The sequence below is a fragment of the Trachypithecus francoisi genome, unplaced genomic scaffold (genome assembly GCF_009764315.1).
Source record: "Trachypithecus francoisi isolate TF-2019V2 unplaced genomic scaffold, Tfra_2.0 Lachesis_group5, whole genome shotgun sequence".
Classification (NCBI taxonomy): Eukaryota; Metazoa; Chordata; class Mammalia; order Primates; family Cercopithecidae; genus Trachypithecus; species Trachypithecus francoisi.
In genome coordinates, this window is record NW_022681470.1 from 743,510 (window position 1) to 768,274 (window position 24,765).

A 24,765-nucleotide genomic window follows, 5' to 3' on the forward strand; every position below is an offset into this window, starting at 1 on the left:
ATGTTGGCCAGGCTGGTCTCGAACTCCTCGGCCTCGGCCTGCCAAAGTGCTGCCAATATTGTTTAAATTGAGGTCTGCCATTTTCATAGATTAATTGGAGTTCATCAGTAAACGGTGATTGACTTATATTGCTCACCTAATTTACTAGAATTTATATCCATTTAATTGAATTGGTTACAGGGTCTTTGTATAATCATTTTACGTTCTCAGTAAAATAAATCTCACCTAAATTTCATGCATGACTTCTTTCTCTTCCTTGCTGGCTCTCGGGTGCCTCATCAACTCTGCAGTTAGTAAAGTCCACACAAAATTTCCACAGCACTGTTTTTCCAGGAATAAGAACAAGAATTATAATATTGTTTTCCTCAGTGTTGGTCATTTGAGATTTATTCCCCAAGGTTTTATTGTAACAAGAGTGGTTTGACTCACTCAAGGGCTATAACTTGGCAAGAAGACAGAATGAAGTCCCAGAGTAAAGATTTGAGAGCAAAACAAAACAAAAGAAACCCCAATCACAAGCCTATCTTTTAAACAATAATAAGTATATCATACTTATCATACTTGTCAGTTTTGAGGATGAAAACTTTAATAGAATTTGATCAGCTTTTACTTTAGGCCCCATGACCACAGATGTAGAACAGAATAAACACATATGATCAAATCTATATCATATCTGTCAGGTGTCTAGATTTCTGATGACCTAAGCAAATTCAAGGATAAAAATACATTATTTAGATATACTTCTTAACACATTTAAAGTTATATTTGGGTTACAGTGATTTTAATAGAAAATAGGTAGTGAAAAAGAAATAAGGACTTTGTTTTATATGTTTCTGATTATAATGACAACTAATATCCAAAGCACTTATAATAATTGCTGTAAATATATGTTAGGTATTAACCCATATAATACAAGAAAGTGATTGCTTATATTATCTTTGAAATATTTATTATTTCCTGAATTGTTCATTAAAAAATTAAGGGGTTGAAACATCAAGAAAGCATTGATTTTCCATTCCTGAGGTACTTCACTTAGAATAATAGTATCGAATCCCATCCAGGTTGCTGCGAATGCCATTTATTCACTCCTTTTTATAGCTGAGTAGTATTTCTTTGTACATATATGCCACAGTTTCTTTATCCATTCATTGATTGATGGGCATTTGGGCTGGTTCCACATTTTTGCAATTGTGTATTGTGCTGCTATAAACATGTGTGTCCAAGTGTCTTTTTTGTATAATGACTTCTTTTCCTCTGGGTAGATACCCAGTAGTGGGATTGCTGGATCAAATGGTAGATCTACTTTCAGTTCTTTAAGGAATCTCCACACTGTTTTCCACAGTGGTTGTACTAGTTTACATTCCCTTCAGCAGTGTAGAAGTGTTCCCTTTTCACTGCATCCATGCCTATATCTATTACTTTTTGATTTTTTTATCATGGCTATTCTTGAAGGAGTAAGGTGGTATCACATTGTGGTTTTTATTTGCATTTCCCTGATAATTAGTGGTGTTGAGAATTTTTTCATGTTCTTTGGCTATTTGTATATTCTTTCTTGAGAATTGCCTATTCACGTCCTTGGCCCACTTTTTGATGGGATTGTTTTTTCTTGCTTTTTGTTTGAGTTCATTGTAGATTTTGGATATTAGTCCTTTATTGGATGTATAGATTGTGAAGATTTTCTGCCACTCTGTGTATTGTCTGTTAACTCTGCTAATTATCTGTTTTGCTGTGTAGAACCTTCTTAGCTTAATTAAGTCCCATCTATTTTCCTGGTTTTGTTGCATTTGCTTTTGGGTTCTTGGTCATGAAGTCTTTGCCTAAGCCAATGTCTACAAAGGTTTTCCCATCGTCATCTTCTAGACCAAATAAATAAGAATATTTAAAACTAATAAAAAAGCCTATAAAATTTATATATTAATAATATAATTCGTTTTTCATTAACTGATGGCATCCATGTACACAGCACCCATCTCAAGAAACAGTATCACCAGCAATATAGAAAAAATTTTAAAGAGTTCCCTCAAGGTTGCCTTTTGTAATTTTCACACTCATATATTTATTTAATCAGTATAAACATTTTATAATATATTTTATATACATTTTACAGAAGTGGAAATGGAGTCACTTAAGATTCAAGTAATGTCCTCAAGGCTTGAAAGCAAATAATTGTGGGGCAGTGATTGTTACTCACATTGCTGGACAATAGAACTGTGGTTCGCAGTGTGTGGCTACTAGCCACACTGGACAACTATATCTGAATTTAAATAACATTAAATTACCTATAATTTGAAGTGCCACTTTTTGATTAAACTAGCTACTTTTCAAGTGCTCAGTTGCCACATGTTGTTCCACACAAGAAACAACACCAACACAGACCATTCTCACTAACGCAGCAAGTTCTGGTGGGAGTACTGCTCTGCAGCCTTCATGCTTAACTCCTGCACTATCCTTCATTCATCCAACGCAATCTTCTGTGATGGAAATTTAAGCCTCAAATTTCTAATACTTAATGAAACTTTATTTTTCTATTACAGCATATGCCCAATATAGGACAGAGGGAAATTCTGCTACCTATTGCTTTTAAGGTGCCAGACTAACATTGATGTACCATCTCTGGAAACTGGCTTTTTTTTTTTTTTGAGATGGAGTTTCCCGCTTGTTGCCCAGGCTAAAGTGCAATGGTGCAACCTCGACTTGCTACAACCTCGGCTCACCGCAACCTCCACCTCCCAGGTTCAAGTGATTCTCCTGTCTCAGCCTCCCAAGTAGCTAGGATTATAGGCATGCACCACTTTGCCTGGCTAGTTTTGTATTTTTAGTAGTGACGGGGTTTCTCCATGTTGGTCAGGCTGATCCCGAACTCCCTACCTCAGGTGATCCACCTGCCTTGGCCCCCCAAAGTGCTGGGATTACAAGGCGTGAGCCACCAAACCCAGCCAGAAATTGGCATCAAAACACTAAAATTTCGGTTTCTAAGTCAGGGAAAATGAGTAGCATGAAGAATTCATGCATGTGTATGTTCGTTGCAGCACTAGTCACAATAGGAAAGACATGGAATCAACTCAAATGCTCATCAATGAGAGACTGCATAAAGCAAACGTGGTATGCATACACCATGGAATATTATGCAGCCATAAAAAAGAATGAGATCATGTTCCTTGCTGCAACATGGTGGAGCTGGAGGCCACCATGCTAAGCATAAGTGGGAACTAAGCCATAAGGATACAAAAAATAATACAGGGACTTTGAGGACTCAGGAGGAAAGGTTGGGAAGGGGGTTGAGGGATAAAAGACTACAAATTGGGTTCAGTGTATACTGCTCGGGTGATGAGTGCACCAAAATCTCACAAATTACTACTAAAGAACTTCCTCATGTAACCAAATACCACCTGTTCCCCAAAAACCTATAGAAATAATTTTTTTTTAAAAAAAGATACAGAACAGGTCAGATGCAGTGGCTCACACTTGTAATCCCAGCACTTTGGGAGGCCAAGGCAGGCGGATCACTTGAGGTCAGGAGTTTGAGAGCAGCCTGGCCAACATAGTGAAATCCAGATCGAGACCATCCTGGCTAACACGGTGAAACCCTGTCTCTACTAAAAATGCAAAAAAACTAGCCGGGCGAGGTGGCGGGCGCCTGTAGTCCCAGCTACTCCGGAGGCTGAGACAGGAGAATGGCATGAACCCGGGAGGCGGAGCTTGCAGTGAGCTGAGATCCGGCCACTGCACTCCAGCCTGGGCGGCAGAGCAAGACTCCGTCTCAAAAAAAAAAAAAAATACAAAAATTAGCAGGGCGTGGTAGTGCGCACCTGTAGTCCCAGCTACTCGGTGACTGAGGCAGGAGAATCGCTTGAACCCAGGAAGCAGAGGTTGCAGTGAGCCCAAATCAGACCACTCCCCTCCAGCCTGGGCAACGGAGCAAGACACTGTCTCAAAAAACAAACAAACAAACAAACAAACAAACAAAAAATACAAAAAAACCAGAACATTTCCATCACCAAAGGATCCCTCGTGTAGCCCGTTTTTAACAACACCTCCTTACCTCCCACTTCTCTTTCCTCTTCCATTCCCTACCCCCACAACAACTAACCTGTACTTTATTTCTGTAATTGTCATTTTAAGAATGTTATACAAATATTTAATAGAATCACACGACATGTAAAAAAAAAGAAAGCATTGAAACATTATTTACAGAGTAACTGATGGAGTTAGAATTTGAATAAAATGCAAACTAACTTCATGGATTATGCAGTTTGCCCTCATATTCCCTGAAGACTTATTGAAATTGATTCTATTCTATAAGCATTAAATTCTAGTATGCGTTTTGGGAAACTTGACAAAACGAAATGATCTCTCTTATTTAGAAATCTAGCACCATGATTAAAAAAATATAATGAATGCAAAGATATCATCCATGATGTATAAAATGTTGTGCATGTTGTGGGAAAATGTGGACAAACAACAAAGTAAATAAATACCTTCATGTCTGCATGTGTTTGTGATTGAGTGATAAAACTGACATGGCCGGGCGCGGTGGCTCAAGCCTGTAATCCCAGCACTTTGGGAGGCCGAGGCGGGCGGATCACGAGGTCAGGAGATCGAGACCATCCTGGCGAACACTGTGAAACCCCGTCTCTACTAAAAAATACAAAAAACTAGCCGGGCGACGTGGCGGCGTCTGTAGTCCCAGCTACTCGGGAGGCTGAGGCAGGAGAATGGCGTGAACCCGGGAGGCGGAGCTTGCAGTGAGCTGAGATCCGGCCACTGCACTCCAGCCTGGGCGACAGAGCAAGACTCCGTCTCAAAAAAAAAAAAAAAAAAAAAAACTGACATAAAGATTTTTTAAAAACACAGCAAAGGAGGTGTGTAATGGTAGATAGCAATAGAAGTTTTAAAGGCAGAAAATACACAGAGTTTAGGAAATCTGCAAGGAGGAGACAGAAAATTGATTTATGGTGAGAAAAAATGTATGCTTGCACAATTTCTACCTAATCCTTTTAGAAGGGAAAACAAGCAAACAGGGTTTGACTGTACTTAATATTTTTTAAATTTTTCTTAACCAGGCCTAAGAGGTGGTTAACTTACATGTGAACTTCTGGAGTAACATAAGGTAATATCAACTTTTCACATAAGTTTGCCTAATTCAAAACACTTTCTTGAAAGATAAAGTATGTTGTATCTATTTAGGATTATCTGAATAACTATCATGGTTTCATCTGCCAGCCAATTCAATAATTCAAACTAATCATTTATGCTTTTTTACAAGTATTGTTATCAAATGTTTGGCTAAATTAATGAACTATGCAATCAAATTACTTCTTACTTTGTGTATGATTGTAATTAATTCAATTATCTCTTACTGAGAGATTTGTTTCAGATGAAACTTAATTGTGAACAAAGGCTAAGTGGGAGAAAGAATATGGGAAGATGTGTGCATGTGTGTGTGCATGTGTGTGTGCATGTGTGTGCATAACTATGTATAATCTCCACACACTTCTGTATGTGTATCTCTCTATATATAGCATATAGATTGTGTGTATATACATATATATGCATATGTATATACACACAGACACATAGGCAGACACACTGCACATGTACAGTATAAGGCTAAGTGGGAGAAAGAATATGGGAAGATGTGTGCATGTGTGTGTGCATGTGTGTGCATAACTATGTATAATCTCCACACACTTCTGTATGTGTATCTCTCTATATATAGCATATAGATTGTGTGTATATACATATATATGCATATGTATATACACACAGACACATAGGCAGACATACTGCACATGTACAGTATAAGGCTAAGTGGGAGAAAGAATATAGGGAAACGTGTGTGTGTGTGTGTGTGAAAATAACTATGAACAATCTCTATACACTTCTCTCTGTGTATCTCTCTATAGCATAGAGTGTGTGTGTATATACATATATGTGTGTATATATGTGTATATATAGATACATATATACACACACACACATAGACACATAGGCAAACACACTGCCCATGTATGGTATTTATATTCATAAAAAGGTATTGGACCCTACATTTTGTTTATATGTCTTTGTAAGTAAATTTTTAAAACCCTATCTGAATATATATTTAATATTTAAAATTGTCATCATTCAGTGTTCTGTGCAGGAAATACACACGAGGTAGAAGACAAGGCACACATAATACTTTTAAGGGTAAACACCCTTTATCCCAAGTATATGGCAATACAGATATAATAAGCAAATCACAGTGGGAAAGGGATAAGAAAAAGTATATATACATATTTACACTCACCAGACTATGGAGGAAGCATGAGCAGACCAGAAAGCAACAGTCTGGGCTCCAGAGTCAGCCACTACATTCACCAGACAGTGGAGGACTCCTCACTAGATGGGAAGAAACAGCCTGGGCTCCAGAGTCGGCCACCTGTCCATGCACAGAAGAGGAGAGGTCTCATGAAGCTTTGGGGTGGTCTGCGACCCTAGCTCTTTCTGTAACTAGTTGTTTGGCATGTGCCCAGTCGTGAGGGCCCTTCACGACTGGATTCGAGGAACACAAAAAGGTCAACTTGTTTTGGGGATTGTCTGTTGTTTTCAATAACTAATGTATGGAAAGAGATTTCTCCAAAACAGAGCTGGATGAATGCCTCAGGAGGCTCATGGAACCTGTTCCAGGACTTGGTGACCATTGTTTGTGTCCATGTCCAACTGAGTTCAGATTTAATATTTAACTTTTCCTCCACATTCAGTTTCTTTAAATAGGCATCAACTTCATTTTGAACAACTGTGTGATATTTTACTGACTCTTAATTTATTGAATTCTTCCATTGTTTATATTAATAATTACACAAGTTATTGCCAGGTTTTTTCTATTTTAAACATAGTTTTTATAAACCCATTTTGTAAACTAATGCAGGAACAGAAAACCTAATATCACATATTCTTACTTACAGGTGGCAGCTAAACAGAGAGACATATGGACACACAGAAGAGAACAACAGATCCCAGGGCCTACTTGAGGGCAGAGGATAGGAGGAAGGAGAGGATCAAAAACCTACCTATCAGGCACTACGCTTATTATCTGGTGATGAAATAATGTGTACACCAAATCCCTATAGCATGCAATCTACCTGTCAATAGAGAATACCTACTTAGAAAACCTGTTCTTCAAACACGAAGAATCTAATAGTAATCCAATAATCTCTCATATGTTGAATGTTATGACTAAAGGACAAATATATCAAAATAATAATAACTAAGGCAATTTGTTGAGAGGTAGGCAATTCAACAAAATTCAAACTGTGGGCAGATGGAGTTAAAATGCAGAGGATTTTTTTTAACATGTTTCCCTTTTTCCCTTTTTTGTGATGAACGTTCATTTGTTACCTGTTCATAATAACTTGTTGGAACTATAAGATATTTTTGTAAGCCTCATGGTAACCACAAAGCAAAAATCTATAATATATACATTGAAAATAAAAAGCAGATAATTAAAACATAATATCACGAAAAACATCACATAATCACAAATGAAGACAGTAAGAAAGAAGGAAAAGATAAAAGGAGTTATAGCACAACCAAAAAACAAGTAGCAAAATGGCAATAGTAAATTCTTATCTATCAATAATAACACTGAATGTAAATGGACTAAATTCTTCATTTAAAAGACATTGAGCAGTTGAATCCAAGGTAGAGCCAACTATATGCTGCCTACAAGAAACTCATTTCAGCTATAAGAACACACACAGACTGAAACGAAAAAATGAATAAAAAATCATGCAAATTGAAACTACAAAAGAGTAGGAATAGTTACACTTCTATGAGATAAAATAGCCTTAAAGTCAAAACTGTGAAAAGAGACAAAGAAAGTTATTATGTAAGGACAAAAGAATATCAACTCAGCAAAAGGATACAATTGTAAATATATATGGATTCAGCCCCAGAGCAATAAAATATAGAAAGCAAATACTAATAGACCTAAATAGAGAGATAGACTGCAATATAATAATAGACAGGTTTTAATACCCTACTTTCAGTAATAAACAGATCACCCAGACAGAAAACCAGCAAAGAAATGTTAGTGTTAACCTACACTCCAGGCCAAATAGACCTAAGAGTCATTTATAGAACATTAAATTCAACAGCTGCAGAACACACATTTTCGTGATCAGCACTTGGAACATTCTCCATGATAGATCATATATTTGGCAACAAAAGTCTCAACAAATTCAAAAAGCTAAATCATATCAAGTAGCATTTTTCCCCCACTGGATTTTTAAAATTAATTTTAATTTTAATTTTAAGTTCTGGGGTACATGTGCAGGATGTGTAGGTTTGTTACATAGGTAAACGTGTCATGTACCATTGTGGTTTGCTGCACCTATCAACCCATCACCTAGGTATTAAGCCAAGCATGTATTAGCTATTTTTCCCAATGCTCTACTTCCACCCCTCGACAGGTACCAGGGTGCGTTCTTCCCCTCCCTGTGTCCATGTGTTCTCATTATTCAGCTCCCACTTATAAATGAGAACATGTGGTGGTTGGTTTTTCTGTTCCTGTGTTAGTTTGCTGAAAAGCATGGCTTCCAACTCCATCCATGTCCCTGCAAAGGACATGATCTTATTCCTTTTTATGGCTGCACAGTATTTTACGGTGTATGTGTACCACATTTTCCTTATCCAGTCTATCACTGATGGGCATTTGGGTTGATCCCACTGATCATTAGAGAAATGCAAATAAAAACCACAATGAGATACCATCTCATGCCAGTCAGAATGGCGATTATTTAAAAGGCAAGAAACAACAGATGCTGGTGAGGTTGTGGAGAAATAGGAAAACTTTTACACTCTTGGTGGGAATGTAAGTCAGTTCAACCATTGTGAAAGATGGTGTGGCGATTTCTCAAAGATCTGGAACCAGAAACACTATTTGACCCAGCAACCCCATTACTGGGTATATACCCAAAGGAATATACATCATTTTATTACAAAGATACATGAATTTGCATGTTCACTGCAGTGCTATTCAAGTATCTTTTTCTTTCTTTTACCATGATGTACTAAACTAGAAACAGATTAGAAAAGGTAGTTTGAAAACTATACAAATACATAGCAATTAAGCAACATGCTCCTGACTGCAGAATGAGTCAGTGAACAAATTAAGAGGAAAATTTAAAAATTTCTTAAAATGAATGAAAATGGAAATACAACATACCTAAACCTATAAGATACAGCAAAAGCAATACACAGAGGAAAGTTTATAGCAATAAACACCTACATCAAAAAACTGAAAAATATGTCAAATAAACAGCCTAACAATGCATCTCAAGGAACTAGAGAAGCAAAAACAAACCAAGCTCAAAGTTAGTAGAAGGAAATCAATAATAACAATCAAAGCAAAAATACACGAAATTATAGCTAAAACAAAATGCAAAATATTAACTGAACAAAAAGTTTTTTTTTAAATAAAACTTTAGCTAGATCAACTCAGAAAAAAAGAGAAACAACCCAAATAAATAAAGTTAAAAACAAACAAAAAGACATTACAACAGATACCACAAAAATACAAAGGATAATTAGAGACTATTTGAACAACTATATGTCAACAACTTATAAAACCTAAAAGAAAAGAATAGGCCGGGCATGGTGGCTCAGGCTTGTAATTTCAGAACTTTGGGAGGCCAGCGTGAGCAGATTGCTTGAGCCCAGGAGTTTGAGACCAGCCTGGGCTACATGGCAAAACCCTGTCTCTACAAAAAATACAAAAAAAAGAAAGAAAAAAAAAAGAAATTAGCTGCACGTGGTGGATATGTCTGTAGTCCCAGGTACACCTGAGACTGAGGTGGGTGGATTACCTGAGCTTGGGAAGTTGAGGCTGCAGTGAGCCGTGATTGCGCCACCGCACTCCAGCCTGGTGAAAGAGTGAGACTTTGTCTCAAAAATAAATAAATAAAGTAAAATAAAAACTTCTTGGACTCATACAGCTTACCAAAATTGAACCATCAAGAAACAGAAAGCCTGAACAGAACAATAGCAAGTAACAAGATCAAAGCATTGCATATCAATACAAATACAATTACTGTATATACAGTTGTGTATATCAACAATTAAAAATGTATATAAAATTTTCTAAAAATCAAGGAATTTAACCATGTTAACAGATTAAAGTAGAAAATGTATATGACTTTCAGTGGATGTAGAAGTAGCACTTGACAAAGTCATCACACATGCAACTTAAAAACTCTCAGAAAACCAAAAATAAAAGGAAATGTCCTCCATTGATAAAGGACAATTACAAAAAGCTTACAGTCAATATCTTAATAAACAGTGAAATACTGAATGCTTTTTCCTTAAAATGTGGATTTGAACGAGCAGGTCCACTCTTAACTTTCCCATTCATCACTGGATTAGAAGTATTAGCCAGGGAGGCCGAGACGGGCGGATCACGAGGTCAGGAGATCAAGACCATCCTGGCTAACATGCTGAAACCCCGTCTCTACTAAAAAATACAAAAATTAGCCAGGCGTGGTGGTGGACGCCTGTAGTCCCAGCTACTCGGGAGGCTGAGGCAGGAGAATGGCGTAAACCCGGGAGACAGAGCTTTCTGTGAGCCGAGATCGCGCCACCGCACTCCAGCCTGGGTGATAGAGCAAGACTCCGTTCCAAAAAAAAAAAAAAAAAGAAGTATTAGCCAGTGTAATAATGCGTTAAAGATAAAAAATACGTATTGGAAAGGCAGAAGGAAAACCGTGCTGACTCACAGATGACACAATTATGTACATACGAAACCCTTAGAAATCTAAAAAGCAACTTTAGAAGTAATTACTGAATTGTTCATGGTCAAAATACAAAGACAATATAAAAATCAACCATCTTAATGTATATTTGCAACAACTGGAAAGTGATATTAAAAGTGTCATTTAAAATATAATGAAAACAATGGAAAATTCTTAGAGAATAGTGGACTGAAATAAACTGCAAACTACAAACCACTGCTGAGAGAAATAAAAAAACACCCATGTAAATTCAAAGTTACAACTTTCTCTCATGTTGGGAGACACATTGCTGGTAAATGTCCAGAATCTCCAAATTAGGCTCTATATGTATATATTCAATACATTTCCAAGTATCTCCAAATGAGGCTCTATATGTATATACTCAACACATTTCCAACTTAAGTCACAGATAAATTTTTTGAGACTATTGACAGGTTGATTCTAAAATATATTTGTCTATAATTTATCATCATTACCACACTCTTCCTGATACTTCTTGAAGTTAGAATAAGTCTTTCAAATTTACACATATATTCCAAGATGGTTTTGAGTATTATTTTATATGTATTTTAATTTTCAAACAGATCCATGAAACAGCAGAGAGTCCAGAAAGAGGCTGATACATTTATGATCAAGTTGTTGTCAGGGAAGACATCAAAGCTATTGAAAAATCTCTTCAAAATATTATGTTGGAAAAACTGTATATCCATATTGGAAAAAACTATTAATTACTACCTCATACTGTACACAACATTTAATTTGAGAGAAATCATAGAGTTGAGCATAAAATGTAAAATTCTAAGGTTTTAGAAGAAAGCAGTGGGGTATGCAAAAACTTCTTTTGAAGACACAGAAAGCACTAATCTTCACCAAAATGATAAAATTGACAGGATATTAAAAATATATGCATATCAATGGACGTGTTGAAGAAAATAAAAAGGCAAGCCACTGTGGGAAAATATTATTAACACATGTGTATTTAATCATGGATTTGTGTTCTAAATGTATATTGAATTACTGCAATACAATAGCAATGACAAAAACAGACTTGAAAGACACTTAACAAAACATAATATACAAATGTCCAATAAACAATGAAATAAAGCTTATTTATTTCATTTATTAAATGAAATATTCATTTCTCTTATTGAAATAAGAGAAAAATAGTTTCTGTTTCTCCTCACATTGCCAGTTCTTCTGAACTTGCAGATGTCAGGAGTTTTAATATGTCTTGAATTTATAAAGTGGGTTAATGCATCTTAGAAATGAAGTTCAGTAGAACTGATGTGAAGATTCCCTTAATGCTTTCAAAGCAGCTCCTTCTTCCCTCCGGTCTGTGGGGGATGCAGCTGGTCAAGCTTCATCCTTGCAGTCATAGATCCACACTCTAACTGGGTCTCAGGATCATTCCATGAGAAGACCACCATTTGCTTCCCCTTCTCTGGAAATGTATTTCCGGATCTCCTCAAATTGTGTTATTTCTTCTCATTAATTAAACTGATTATCTTCTAAACACCAGGAAGACCTGGTGCAGAAAAACTTGTCCTATTGAAGTCAGATTTTGTTTGTGATCCTGAGGTTTGAACAGTTCCTCACAGAGCAGGCTTAGATCCTGAAACTCTGAGCCATCAGAGCTCAACATTTTCCTGCTTTTGGTGATCTGATAACCCAGAGGATTCTAAGGTCCTCTCAACTTTCCCAAATTCCACATTTATATCAATGACACGTTATGATCCTTTGGCAAAAATTCAAAGTCAATTCCTGTTTTAGTAAATTTGTTTTGCTCCATGCGATTTATCCAAGATGGAAACCTTTCCATTTATTTGCACCTTCTTCAGTTTCTTTAATCAATGTTTTTTAGTTTTCAGTGTACAGATCTTTTACTCCCTTAGTTACATTTTTTGCTAAGGTTTTTAAATGTTATCATAAATGGGATTGTTTTTCTTAATTTTTTTGACAGCTAGGTCATTATTATTATTTTATTTATTTATTTATTTTGAGATGGAGTCTTGCTCTGTCATTTAGACTGGAGTGCAGTGGTGCGATCTTGGCTCACTGCAACCTCTGCCTCCCGAGTTCAAGCGATTCTCCTGCCTCAGTCCCCTGAGTAGCTGGGATTACAAGTGCGTGCCACCATGCCTGACTCATTTTTGTATTTTTAGTAGAGACGGGTTTCACCATGTTGGTCAGGCTGGTCTTGAACTCCTGACCTCATGATCCACCCACCTCGGTCTCCCAAAGTGCTGGGATGACAGGTGTGAGCCGCCACTCCCGGCCAGGTCATTATTTATGTATAAAAATACTACTGAGATTGGTTTGTTGATTTTGTATTCTATAATTTTACTGAATTTGTCTATTATTATGGTATAAATTTTTATGTAGTATTTGTGTACTATTCCAACATCCTTACTGCAGTGCCTGTGGACAGGTCATGGCTACCCCAGGCATTCCCCAACCACAGACAGTTTTTAATTGTGATTCCCTACCACCAGACCCACAACACATCATCTATTTCAGTCCCCCTCTGATCTTTGCCATCACACACACACACATACACACACACATACACACACACACACACATCTGTTAGATAGAAATTAGTCAAAAGTGGAGTTTTGCTTGGATGTCAAATTGTTAACATGAAGCTTACCATTCACCCCATCTCTTCATAGGCACGAGCTAGCGTAAATCAAATTTTGTTTGGCAGTGACACAAACATATTTTGTCTCTTGAATGTAAGCAACGATTACCTGGGTGTTTTTATAAGATTCAACATGTACAAATAGAGCATGCATGCCCACCTTGGCCTCCCAAAGTGCTGGGATTACCGGCGTGAGCCACCACACCCAGGCGCTTCGTAACTTCTCTAAGTGTTGTTTCTTTCTCTCTAAAAGGAAAATTAATTGTCTCAAAGCTGTTTTAGGTATTACCTGAGAGGATGCATGAAAAGCCACTTCATAGTGCACCACACATGGTAATTATTAACAGATCATCCCTGTCTTGCTCCTTTCCAGATTTCTAAATCTAAAGTATTTTCAGCAGCTCATGGATCTTCTGCAAGAGTCTAATGCTTTATATTTATGTTCTAAAAGAATTTACAAAAGCTGTTAAGTTATCCACATTGTATCAACTCTGAGACATACATTATCACTAAACATAAATGTAAATGAATCTCCTTTCAATTGATAATATAGAGGTCTTCCCCATATTAGAAAAAAATGTATAAATGTGTTTGTAAATATATATGTACACTTATACACACATACACAAATTGTATATGTATATAATATACAATGTATACCTTTCATTCTATATATGTGTGTCTGTATACATACATACATACATATATATACACACACATACACGTATAGCATACATTAAGGTTATTTGAATGTTTGTCATTGTAGTCTGTTCTTATATTTACCAAAATACATTAAACCAAAAACTATGTGTTTAATAAAATATTGATTTCAATAAAGAAGAATAAATGCATCTTTGGATTCAGATAAATGGGCCTCTGTTTCAAATGTTCAGAATATTGGTTGGTTTAGCTGCAGTCTTCAGACCAAGTTATATAGCCCTGTGGAGTAACAGTGTAGCTCACGGTATGATTTAAAACTGTTTATCTATGTATATATCTGCAATCGCCCACACACATAATCTTTATCTAATGTACAGTGAAAAATCTCATTTCCAAACACACTCTCTTTTGGTTTTCATTTTTATTGGCACATATTTGATTATCCCAGCCATTAATTCATTAGATGATCAGAAGCTTCAGGATAACCTCTGGGTCTATGCACAATTCTAGGTTTTTATATAAATATTATAGATTTTATAGCAACTAAATGAGATAAGCAGTATTTGAATTTTTATAGATGAAAAAACTAAAGCATACAAAATATAATGCCTTGTGCAAGGTCAAGCAACTATGAATTAACTTACAAATTAAGATTTGAACTAAAATGTGTCTTACTCCAAAAGTGGTTATTTACATCACTGTATCTCTCTTTAGCACTAGGGAGTCATGATAAGCTGTAAGTTTTATGGAGATGGAATAGATAGGTTTGTAAAATTGTGGCTTCAGTTTTCCATCTTTTTGTATCATTCATTCACCCAAGCAGCCTGTAAAGAAAACAAGAATGTATCTTGGAAGCTTCAGGAGCTTTCATGCTTTCTTCCTGCATACAATATTTCCCCCTGTGTTTGCCTTCTCTTCAAAATAAGAGAAATACCAATTTATAAACTAAATAAAAGTCATTAGAAGCTAAATTTAGAACTTCATGAAGCCTCTTGGGTGCTGATCTCAAGGGATAAAACGGTGCCATGTTAAAGGCCTGCCCCTTTGTATTATCAAAATAAATAAATCTAACCAAATACTCCCCTTGTGAGATAGTGTTATTCTCTGTTGAAAGAAACACACGTGTCTGTATCTCATTTTTCTCTTTTTCACTCTTGACTAGAAATGGGAATCAATGCATAGGTCCATCTATGTTTTTGTCATTGGATATTCAGGAAAGAGAAAACTCACAGGTGGCAAAGGTCTCAGAAAAGGGTGTGTATTCATACTTTTTTTTCTTTGTTTTAGTGAAGACATACCTAATGTATAATCCTTTGGGTTGTAATGCATGAAAGTTTTTTGATGAAGCTGTTAAGCCTTTCAAAGATGGACTAACATTTTCCAAATCCGAGTTGAGAAAATTTTGAAATTAAGATGATGTGCTGCAAATGAGAATATAGAATTTAAAAATATCTTCCAAAACTCATATATTCATTGTATAATCAAATGATTTCTCCAGAATTTTTCATTCATTTGTGGTTTCCATAAGCAGTCTTTTGCACCAACTCTGTGCAAACTACATGCATATATGTGTTATATCCTAAGGATTCAATATAATAAATCGCAATTCTTTCCTAAAATTTCACTAACTACAATGAAGTAGACCAAGAAAAAGGGAAATTGTTATGCTTGTCATGAAAGGAATATTGTACAGTGAGTATGAGATTAATAAAAACGACGTAACTGATAGTGCCTACGGGGAAGGAAATTGTCTTTGAAAGAGTGCTTCTCCCTCAAAGGCACGCAAATACAAGAGTGTGTAGTTTCTTTTCCGCACAGATTTTATCCTGACATGCTTCAAATTGGGTAAAAGGGGGTGCGTGGAACTTAATTAAAGTTGACAGGAATCAGAGGAAGATGAATGTAATCACTAATGTTAGTGAGGTTCCTGATTAAGTTGGAATCCAAAACATTGTAATAGAAACAAATATACTGCATTGTGTTCTCTAGGGTTAATCAGCTGTCTTAGCATAAAACCAGAACATGTATATTATATGGTGTTACATTATGTGATTTTCATTAGGATCCTTGTCGTAAAAATCAGTAAAATAGAAGTCCTAGATAACTCTTGGAATATTGTGAGAAAATGATGATACTTGGACTAAAAATCCCAAATCTCTTCCCACTTCTACAACGTGCCCTTTACTTGATAGCCATATGACTTAAGCAACATAAACTGAAATAATGTAAGTTTGAAAAGACTAGAAAGGCCTCAGGTGTCAAAGAGAATGGGAAAGTATCACAAATTTTGCTTCAGTTAGAAAAACACTTTGGTCCTAAATTGTGCACAGCACCTGGATCATAGAAGTTGCTCAATAAATGTTTGCTGAAGGAAAATATGGATTACATGGATGACGTATGTTTGCTTGCTTATTGTAATAAAAAATTTGTATAATTTGACCATTTTTATAACTAAAAGGAAGGTATAAATGGGATTGATACAGAAATGACAACTTGGAGAGTACAGTGAGGGACATCAAGATGCAAAACACTCTGAAAAATGTTGACAGGTATGGGAGAATACTGGCATCTTCTAGAGAATGTAGTACACCCAAGATGCCATAAGGAAGGGTCCTGAAAGCACAGGCCACAAGCAGTGGGCTCTCGATAACTTACTACACACGTCAGAGGCTCCACCAAATGACCATCAGAGACCAAAACAGCAACGGTCAACCCAAGGAACAGAGGTGAGCTTGCAATTATCAGTGACCAAATACGTTAAAAGAAAAGAAAGCTAACATGAGGATATCTTCCATCACAAGTATAAGCATCAGATTAGGAGGAAAATTATTTATTAAAGGTAACTATTTCTACTGGGTAAGAGTAAATAGCTTGACTACTAAAAAATAACAAATAACCTTACATATAAAGTCGATATGAATTACATGATTACTATAGACAAGGCAAAATAACCCAATTAAAATGGTTATTATTCACATAATTTGCATTTTCTTTTGAAGGAAGAAATCAATCTTGAAAGAAGTTGATACTGACGTATCCAGCATGTCTATGTGACTATGAAGACAGACTATCATAAACACAAGCTATAACTGGCAAGCATTCAAGCAACCACGAGTTTGGATGGAACTTATCTGCATGCGCACGCACACACAAACACACACACACACTCTCTCTCTCTCTTTCTCGCTTTCTCTCTCTCTCAAAAGAAACTGGACACTGCTGGATTTTACAATTTAATAATTTCTTTTTCTAGATTTCTTGGGAACATGGAAAAAAGAAATCTAACAGTCGTCAGGGAATTTATCCTTCTGGGACTCCCTAGTTCAGCAGAGCAGCAGCACCTCCTGTCTGTGCTTTTTCTCTGTGTGTATTTAGCCACCACCTTGGGGAACATGCTCATCATCGTGACCACTGGCTTTGACTCTCGTCTCCATTCCCCTGTGTATTTCTTCCTTAGTAATTTGGCCTTCGTTGACATTTGTTTTACGTCGACTACTGTCCCCCAAATGGTAGTGAATATGTTGACTGGCACCAAGACTATCTCTTTTTCAGGCTGCCTCAGTCAGCTCTTCTTCTTTGTTTCTTTTGTGAATATGGACAGCCTCCTTCTGTGTGTGATGGCATATGATAGATACGTGGCGATTTGCCACCCCTTACATTACACTGCCACAATGAACCTGTGCCTTTGTGTCCAGCTAATGGCTGGACTGTGGTTTGTTACTTACCTCCATGCCCTCCTGCATACTGTCCTAACAGCACGGCTGTCCTTCTGTGCCTCCAATATCATCCATCATTTCTTCTGTGATCTCAACCCTCTCCTGCAGCTCTCTTGCTCTGACGTCTCCTTCAATGTAATGATCATTTTTGCAGTAGGAGGTCTACTGGCTATCATGCCCCTTGTCTGTATCCTCATATCTTATGGAATTATCTTCTCCACTGTTCTGAAGATCACCTCTACTCAGGGGAAGCAGAGAGCTGTTTCCACCTGTAGCTGCCACCTGTCAGTGGTGGTGGTGTTTTATGGCACAGCCATCGCTGTCTACTTCAGTCCTTCATCCTCCCATATGCCTGAGAGTGACACTGTGTCAACCATCATGTATTCAGTGGTGGCCCCGATGCTGAATCCTTTCATCTACACCATAAGGAACAGGGATATGAAGAGAGGACTTCAGAAAATGCTTTTCAAGTGCACAGTCTTTCACCTCAGTGACTGAATTAAATAATACTAATGTGGTGATAAGAAAGTGTGACTAGATGCTCACAATAACAGTGAGAAGAGAAACCAACTGCTATTAAATGTCTCCCTTATGCTGGAAATTGTAAGTACTTTATGTGAATTATCACATTAAATCCTCTGAGTAAATATCTAAAAACTATATAGCATTCTTTATACAGAAAGTGAATCTTAGGGAAGTTAAATAGTCTGCATACAACCCATAGCTGATAAATAGTTTCTGACTCCAGTACAAATATACCTTAGTGATGAAAATCTCTGTGATATAGTTCCCAAATACTACATATTAAAATAAATTTTCCTAAACTTCTTTTCTGTGAGTTCAGATTTAGAATTAAAGGAGCATAAATTCTAAGTTCTCACATTTTAAATAGTGAGTCTTCTTTAAAAAATCACTAAAATAATTTATTTAAGTTTTAAAGTATGTATGCTTTCCTCCAATCCCCTCTCACTTCAAATACAGTCAATGATTTTATTCTATTGACTCATGTCCTTGTCATGCGTGTCCCTAACTGGTCTCAGACAGGGAGGAACTCAGAACTTCCCAGCCACCTTTATAGGGCAGGGGCTAGCTGATCTCCTCCAACAACTAGGAGTGCTTTGGGTATACAACATTTTTAGAGAAGAGATCAGGTTCTTAGTTGCATTTTTCATATGGGGAATAGATTAACTTCTTTCAAAACAAAGCCTCATGCCCAATCCCTTGGGTTTTATTTTGTCTTGCTTTCCTAACAAAAAATTAACATACCGTATGCAAAAATAATTATATTTGAGGTCGTTCAGTTAAATAGATTCCATTTAAGATATTAACAATCCAATCCAATCTAGTTGTTTATTCAACCTATTCCGGTTCCTTTCTACAATTTTATATCTGAGATTGAACTAAGATCACTTCTGCCTGTCCTTTTCTAGAATTAAAATATCTGCTCCTAGACTTCTGTAATTTCTTGAATGAACACATGTGTAATATTTAAAACCTTATAAACACACACAGGCACCCTTTCTCAAGGAAGACCAAATACATACATACATAAGAAAATTTAAGTCCACTCAGGGAAAAAAAGTTTCTTTAAAAAAGCAAAAATGTTGATATAGATATTTTAGCTCTTCTAACATGTATACCTAATTTATAATGCCAAATAGGGTTAAAAAATTACCTATTAGGTGCTATGCTTATTACATGGGTGATGAAATAATATGTACACCAAACTCCTGTGACATGCAATTTACCTGCACAAATCTGCACAGCTACCCTGAATCTAAAATAACAGTTTAAAAATGTAGATTCTCAGAATATAAATAAATAAAAGTATTGGTGAAGTAAATTGTAACTTGAGTTTTACCCAATAAAAATGGATATTTGCTTCATGTGTCTGTAGTTAAAAGATGATGTCACAAAAGTGAATTCAATCCCTCACTAGAGTGTAGGTGTAGAAAACTGTTTAAGATTACAAGTTTTGGTGCAGGACACTGCTAGGGTTTGGAGACTGTCCATGTTAGGCTTTCAAATATCCCCCAGGCCAGTCTCAGGTTGGGCAGCCTACTACCCCCATGACATCCAATAATATATCGATAATGGTGATTTTATCCAGTAAGGGTAATATTATGCTCTTCATTCTTATCATCTTTTCTGTCTTACCTGAGTTAGACTACTTCTCTACATTAATTTGTGTTTTCTTTTATGAGATTTAAATCCTTAAAATGTTCATTACAGAATCATAGTAAAGGTCAAATCAGGTGGTAGCTTTCCAGAATGAAAAGAGTGATATAAGTCTAATTGTTTGACTCCTTTCTCCTCTAAATAACCAAAATGGCACAACCATGTAACAGGGGAAATGCTATATCCTCCCCTCAATAATATTTTGTAAAATTTCACCTGCCTCGTGATGATAAACTTGAGCAAAAACATGAAACAATGGAAGCCCATAAAAGCTCAGATTCCACCATTCACTTAACAGCAAAGTAGAGGATGCTGCTCCTAAATGTCCTGCTCCTAGCCTTACAGGTTTTATTTCTAAACTTAAGTTTAGAAAAGAAAGGAAGAGAAGAAAAGAAATAAAAAGAGGCATGTGTGGGCAATAAGAAAGGAAGAAGTGATAGTGAATGCTGGCAGTGGAGGTACAGCAGTCCCCAGCTGATATTACTGTATTCCTTCTTAGATGGAAGAGGTAAATGGACATTAAGATGATGTTCGGGAGCATGAACCTGGGGTTTCATAATACATTTGGTATGCTTTAAAATTGGCATGGGATGCAAAATTATATTTTGCAACTGATAAATTGGACTCTCAATATTTGACACATCATATTTTACTACTATTTCTTTTCTTTTTTTTTTTTTTTTTTTTTTGAGACGGAGTCTCGCTGTGTCGCCCAGGCTGGAGTGCAGTGGCCGGATCTCAGCTCACTGCAAGCTCCGCCTCCCGGGTTCACGCCATTCTCCTGCCTCAGCCTCCCGAGTAGCTGAAACTACAGGCGCCGCCACCTCGCCCGGCTAGTTTTTTGTATTTTTCAGTAGAGACGGGGTTTCACCGTGTTAGCCAGGATGGTCTCGATCTCCTGACCTCGTGATCCGCCCATATTCTAAAGACAGAAATCTATCCCCATCAGTGATAGACTGGATAAAGAAAATGTGGCACATGTACACCATGGAATATTATGCAACCATAAAAAACGATAAATTGAAGCTGAAAACCATCATCCTCAGCAAACTGACACAGGAACAGAAAACCAAACACTGCATGTTCTCACTCATAAGTGGGAGTTGACCAATGAGAACGCATGAACACCGGGAGGGGAACATCACACACCCGGGCCTGTGGGGGGTGGGGACAAAGGGAGGGAGAGCATTAGGACAAAATACTTGATGTATGCGGGGCTTAAAATCTAGATGACAGGGAGAAAGGTGCAGGAAACCACCGTGACACATGTATACCTATGTAACAAACCTGTACTTTCAGCACATGTATCCCAGAAGTTAAAGTAAAATATATAGATATATTTTATCCCAGAACTTAAAGTTTTATATGTGTGTGTGTGTGCGTGTGTGTGTGTGTGTATGTATATGAATGAAAGAAATCTACCTTCATGATGCACAGCTTAGTTAGGGAAGACAGCAGATATCAAAGACTTAGAGAGAGAATGTCGAATCACAGTCGAAATAAGCACCATCACAGGCCAATGGGGCGGGGAGAGCATCTAAGCAGAGAATTAGAGCTCCTCTGCAGCATTCTTAGGCCTAGGTGATCTGGACTACGTGCACCACAACAGGAAAATAATCATCACTGTAAGAAGGCAAAGCAGACTTAAAATCACAGGGAGTTGCATATCCAGACGTTGTAAGATCTGAAATTGTTATTGGGAGTAACCTCGATTTTCTTGGCTGTTGTTTTTGCCTCTCTAAACATATCTAATAGCTTAGGCATGTGATAGAAAGGCCCTGTAGCTACGTTCTCTTCATGCCAACGGTCAAGCAAAGCTTCGTCTCCCTGTGTGTGTTTTCAGCCTCCAAAATTTTGCCCAGCCTTTACCCCTCTGCCCAAGCTTTTCCCTTATGTGTTTCAGGACACAGTTCACTGTAGTTTCCCTCCTAGATCAGGCTCTCATCTTCTCCCAGCCTTCACTGGTTTTGTTTAGTTTTGCTTTCCTCTCAGCCTGGTTCTGGTCTTTCTCTCTCTTTTTCAGGTTTATTCCTCTTCATCCTGTCAAATACAGCTTAGATATTTCCCTTTCCAAAAAATATTATATTGCCTCCCTATACCCAAATTTATCCTAAGCTCTTTAGTGTACTTTTACTCAGTGCACCCAGGAACTTGTTTTAATATTTTAAAATATATGTATTGATATATAGTAAAGTTGAGTTTTAATATATTTGTCTCTTTCCAGATGACAAGGATGCACACTATGCTAGGAAATGTTAGTAGATCTGGGAAAGAAAAGAGGAAAAGAGACTTGTTTGGTTTTAGTTTTGTCTTATTGGTGTTGTGAAATTCACATAACATGAAATCAACCATTATAGCTTGTACAATTCAGAGGTATTTAGTACATTCACAAGGTTGTGCAACTATCACCTCTATCTAGTCCCTTTAATTTGAGAATTGATTCTACATGTCATCTCACATAGCATTTCAGATATCACCTTTGTTAAGAATGACCATACATTTGGTTTTTCCGGGAATGTCCACGTTTTTCTCCAATGTCCCAGCATCCTGTCCAGTTGTCAGAAACAAAGGAGCTCCCACTACGGTGATACATACAAGGCATACTTCTTCCCAGTGTCTACAAGTGGAACACTACTGGCCTTACCACACACTCGATCTGGGCATAAGGGCACTTCTCAGTAGCACTCCAATGAGTGCCACCACATTTTTCATGAGAACTCTTACTCTAGATGCCCAATATTATAGCCAGACTGTGTAACCATATGGTTTAGATGATTATGAAAAGCTGATGTTGTATGTGAGAATAACTCTTCTAATTTAAAAGATGCTATCTACTAATTTGTAGTTCCCTGAGTGCCATCTTTACATCCTTATTTCTTAGGCTATAGATGAAGGGATTCAGAGTGGGTGGCATCACAGTGTAGAACACTGAAACCAGCAAATCCAAGAGTGATGGAGATTTAGGCAGAGGGCGTAAATAGGCAAAAAACCCAGAAGAGAGAAATAAAGTCACAACAATGAGATGAGGCAGGCATGTGGAGAAAGCTTTGGACTTGCCTTCTTTGGAGGGCATCCTCAGCACAGTGGAGAATATGTGAATGTAAGAAATGTCAATAAACACAAAGCAGCCAGAGTCCAACACAAGGCTGAGCCCAATAATTACTAATTCACCAATGTTATAAGAACAGGCAAGGGAGAGCAGTTGTGGGACATCACAAAAGAACTGACGAACTTCAGGAGACCCACACATGGGTACAGAGAAGGTGCAAGCTGTGTGCAGGATTGCATTGAGACCTCCATTGACCCATGAAGAGACAGCCATCTGCACACAGACTTCATGACTCATTTTGACCTCATATCTGAGCGGGTGGCAGATGGCAACATAGCGGTCATAGGACATGACTGTGAGAAGACCTACTTCTGTAGTGGCTAAGAGAAAAAAGAAAAAAACCTGACACACACATCCAAGGAAGGAAATGGTGTTGCAATTCATCAGGGAGTTTGTGATAGACTTAGGAACAGTGATGGAAATGAGACACAGATCCAGGAAAGATAAGTTCTTTAGGAAAAAGTACATGGGCGTGTGGAGCCGACGATCCTTGATGATGAGAGTCATGATGAGAAGATTCCCCATCAGTGCCGCCAGGTAAATTAGCAAAAAGAGCACAGAATGTAGGATCTGGGTCTCCCGAATGTCAGAGAACCCCATGAGGAAGAATGTTCTCCCAAAGGTGAAGTTGTTCATTTCTTTGGACATTTTACCAGTTGCTGTAAAAAATAAAGTAAGCAGTTTTAGACTTGGACAAAAGGGTTTACTGTTTTATTTCCTTCACTTCTCTTTCTCCCACTCACATGTGCATCTGCCAAAAACTTCAAGATCATATCAGACATCACCAAGGAACAAGGAGGACTTTAACAAATAGCATTTCCTCTGCTCATCCAATCTTCATTCTTATGCCAGTCAGGAAAAATTGTGAAAAACTTTGTAATAAGAAAATAACAACAGTGAAAAATACTAAGTGTCCTGTCTAGTTGTATTTTATTATCTTTGAGCTACTTTACAGTTCTGGAAGTTGTAGGAATCTGTTAATATGCAAATTAGTCTTGCTCATAAAAATACAAATTATATTCTGATGTAATGTGATTGATTATTGTTCTATAGGTAGACCTATTTTACATCTATTTGTAAATTTATTTCCGCTTTCTTTATCTGCCCTTATATGTGTGATATTTTGATTTCTCTTCTGAACCAGTTAGAATATCTTGCAAATTCCCCCATTAATTATTGAGTTAAATAAAATCTTTGACCTGTGTTTGTTTTATATTCATATGAGACTCATGATTTTATCCTCTTTTAAAAAAATACCCTTTAACATCTGACATGGATAGTGATTGCTGACACAGTCAAATTTTATGAAAAAACTTGTGAGATCTTAGAAACATCATTCTAATTTATTAGGGACACAGAAAAAATATGAGACATTTTTCATTCTTTTTATTGTATTACATTTTGTTCAAAGAAAACTTGTCCCTCAGTAGAACTGAAATATCTGAACTGTGCAACACAATATTCACATTCATTCCTTACATGTTAAAGTCTTTACCTTCTAGCAAATTTCTCAGCATTAATGCTGTCACCTTTCAGCAATTGCTCCATGTGTTTAGTTCCAGGCTCCTGTTTAGGGAGCTGGGACAACAAGCCCTCCTTTGGTTCACAGCTGCTTGGCCCGCTCTCCCTTTTCTTTTGTTGTTCTTCCTGCCCTGAGCTTTCACCACTGTCCATATTCCTTCCCTCCTCCAT

The 24,765-nt window shown here is 37.0% G+C and overlaps 2 protein-coding genes and 1 long non-coding RNA gene across 3 annotated transcripts; 1 reads left to right on the forward strand and 2 right to left on the reverse strand.

Moving 5' to 3' along the window:
- Positions 1-231: 231 nt before the first annotated feature.
- LOC117076402 lies at positions 232-6,445 on the reverse strand. Its single transcript, XR_004434356.1, has 3 exons — positions 6,290-6,445; positions 562-700; positions 232-321 (listed from the first exon to the last, which is right to left on the reverse strand). It is a non-coding gene; the product is annotated as an uncharacterized LOC117076402 (long non-coding RNA).
- Positions 6,446-17,056: 10,611 nt separating this feature from the next.
- On the forward strand, positions 17,057-18,350 carry LOC117076326 (olfactory receptor 1C1). Its single transcript, XM_033199681.1, has one exon. The coding sequence runs from the start codon at positions 17,337-17,339 to the stop codon at positions 18,282-18,284; it is 948 nt and encodes a 315-aa protein (XP_033055572.1). The 5' UTR covers positions 17,057-17,336; the 3' UTR covers positions 18,285-18,350.
- A 4,441-nt stretch (positions 18,351-22,791) lies between these two features.
- LOC117076124 (olfactory receptor 14A16-like) lies at positions 22,792-24,765 on the reverse strand. Its single transcript, XM_033199194.1, has 2 exons — positions 24,603-24,765; positions 22,792-23,732 (listed from the first exon to the last, which is right to left on the reverse strand). The coding sequence occupies exons 1-2, from the start codon at positions 24,763-24,765 to the stop codon at positions 22,792-22,794; spliced, it is 1,104 nt and encodes a 367-aa protein (XP_033055085.1).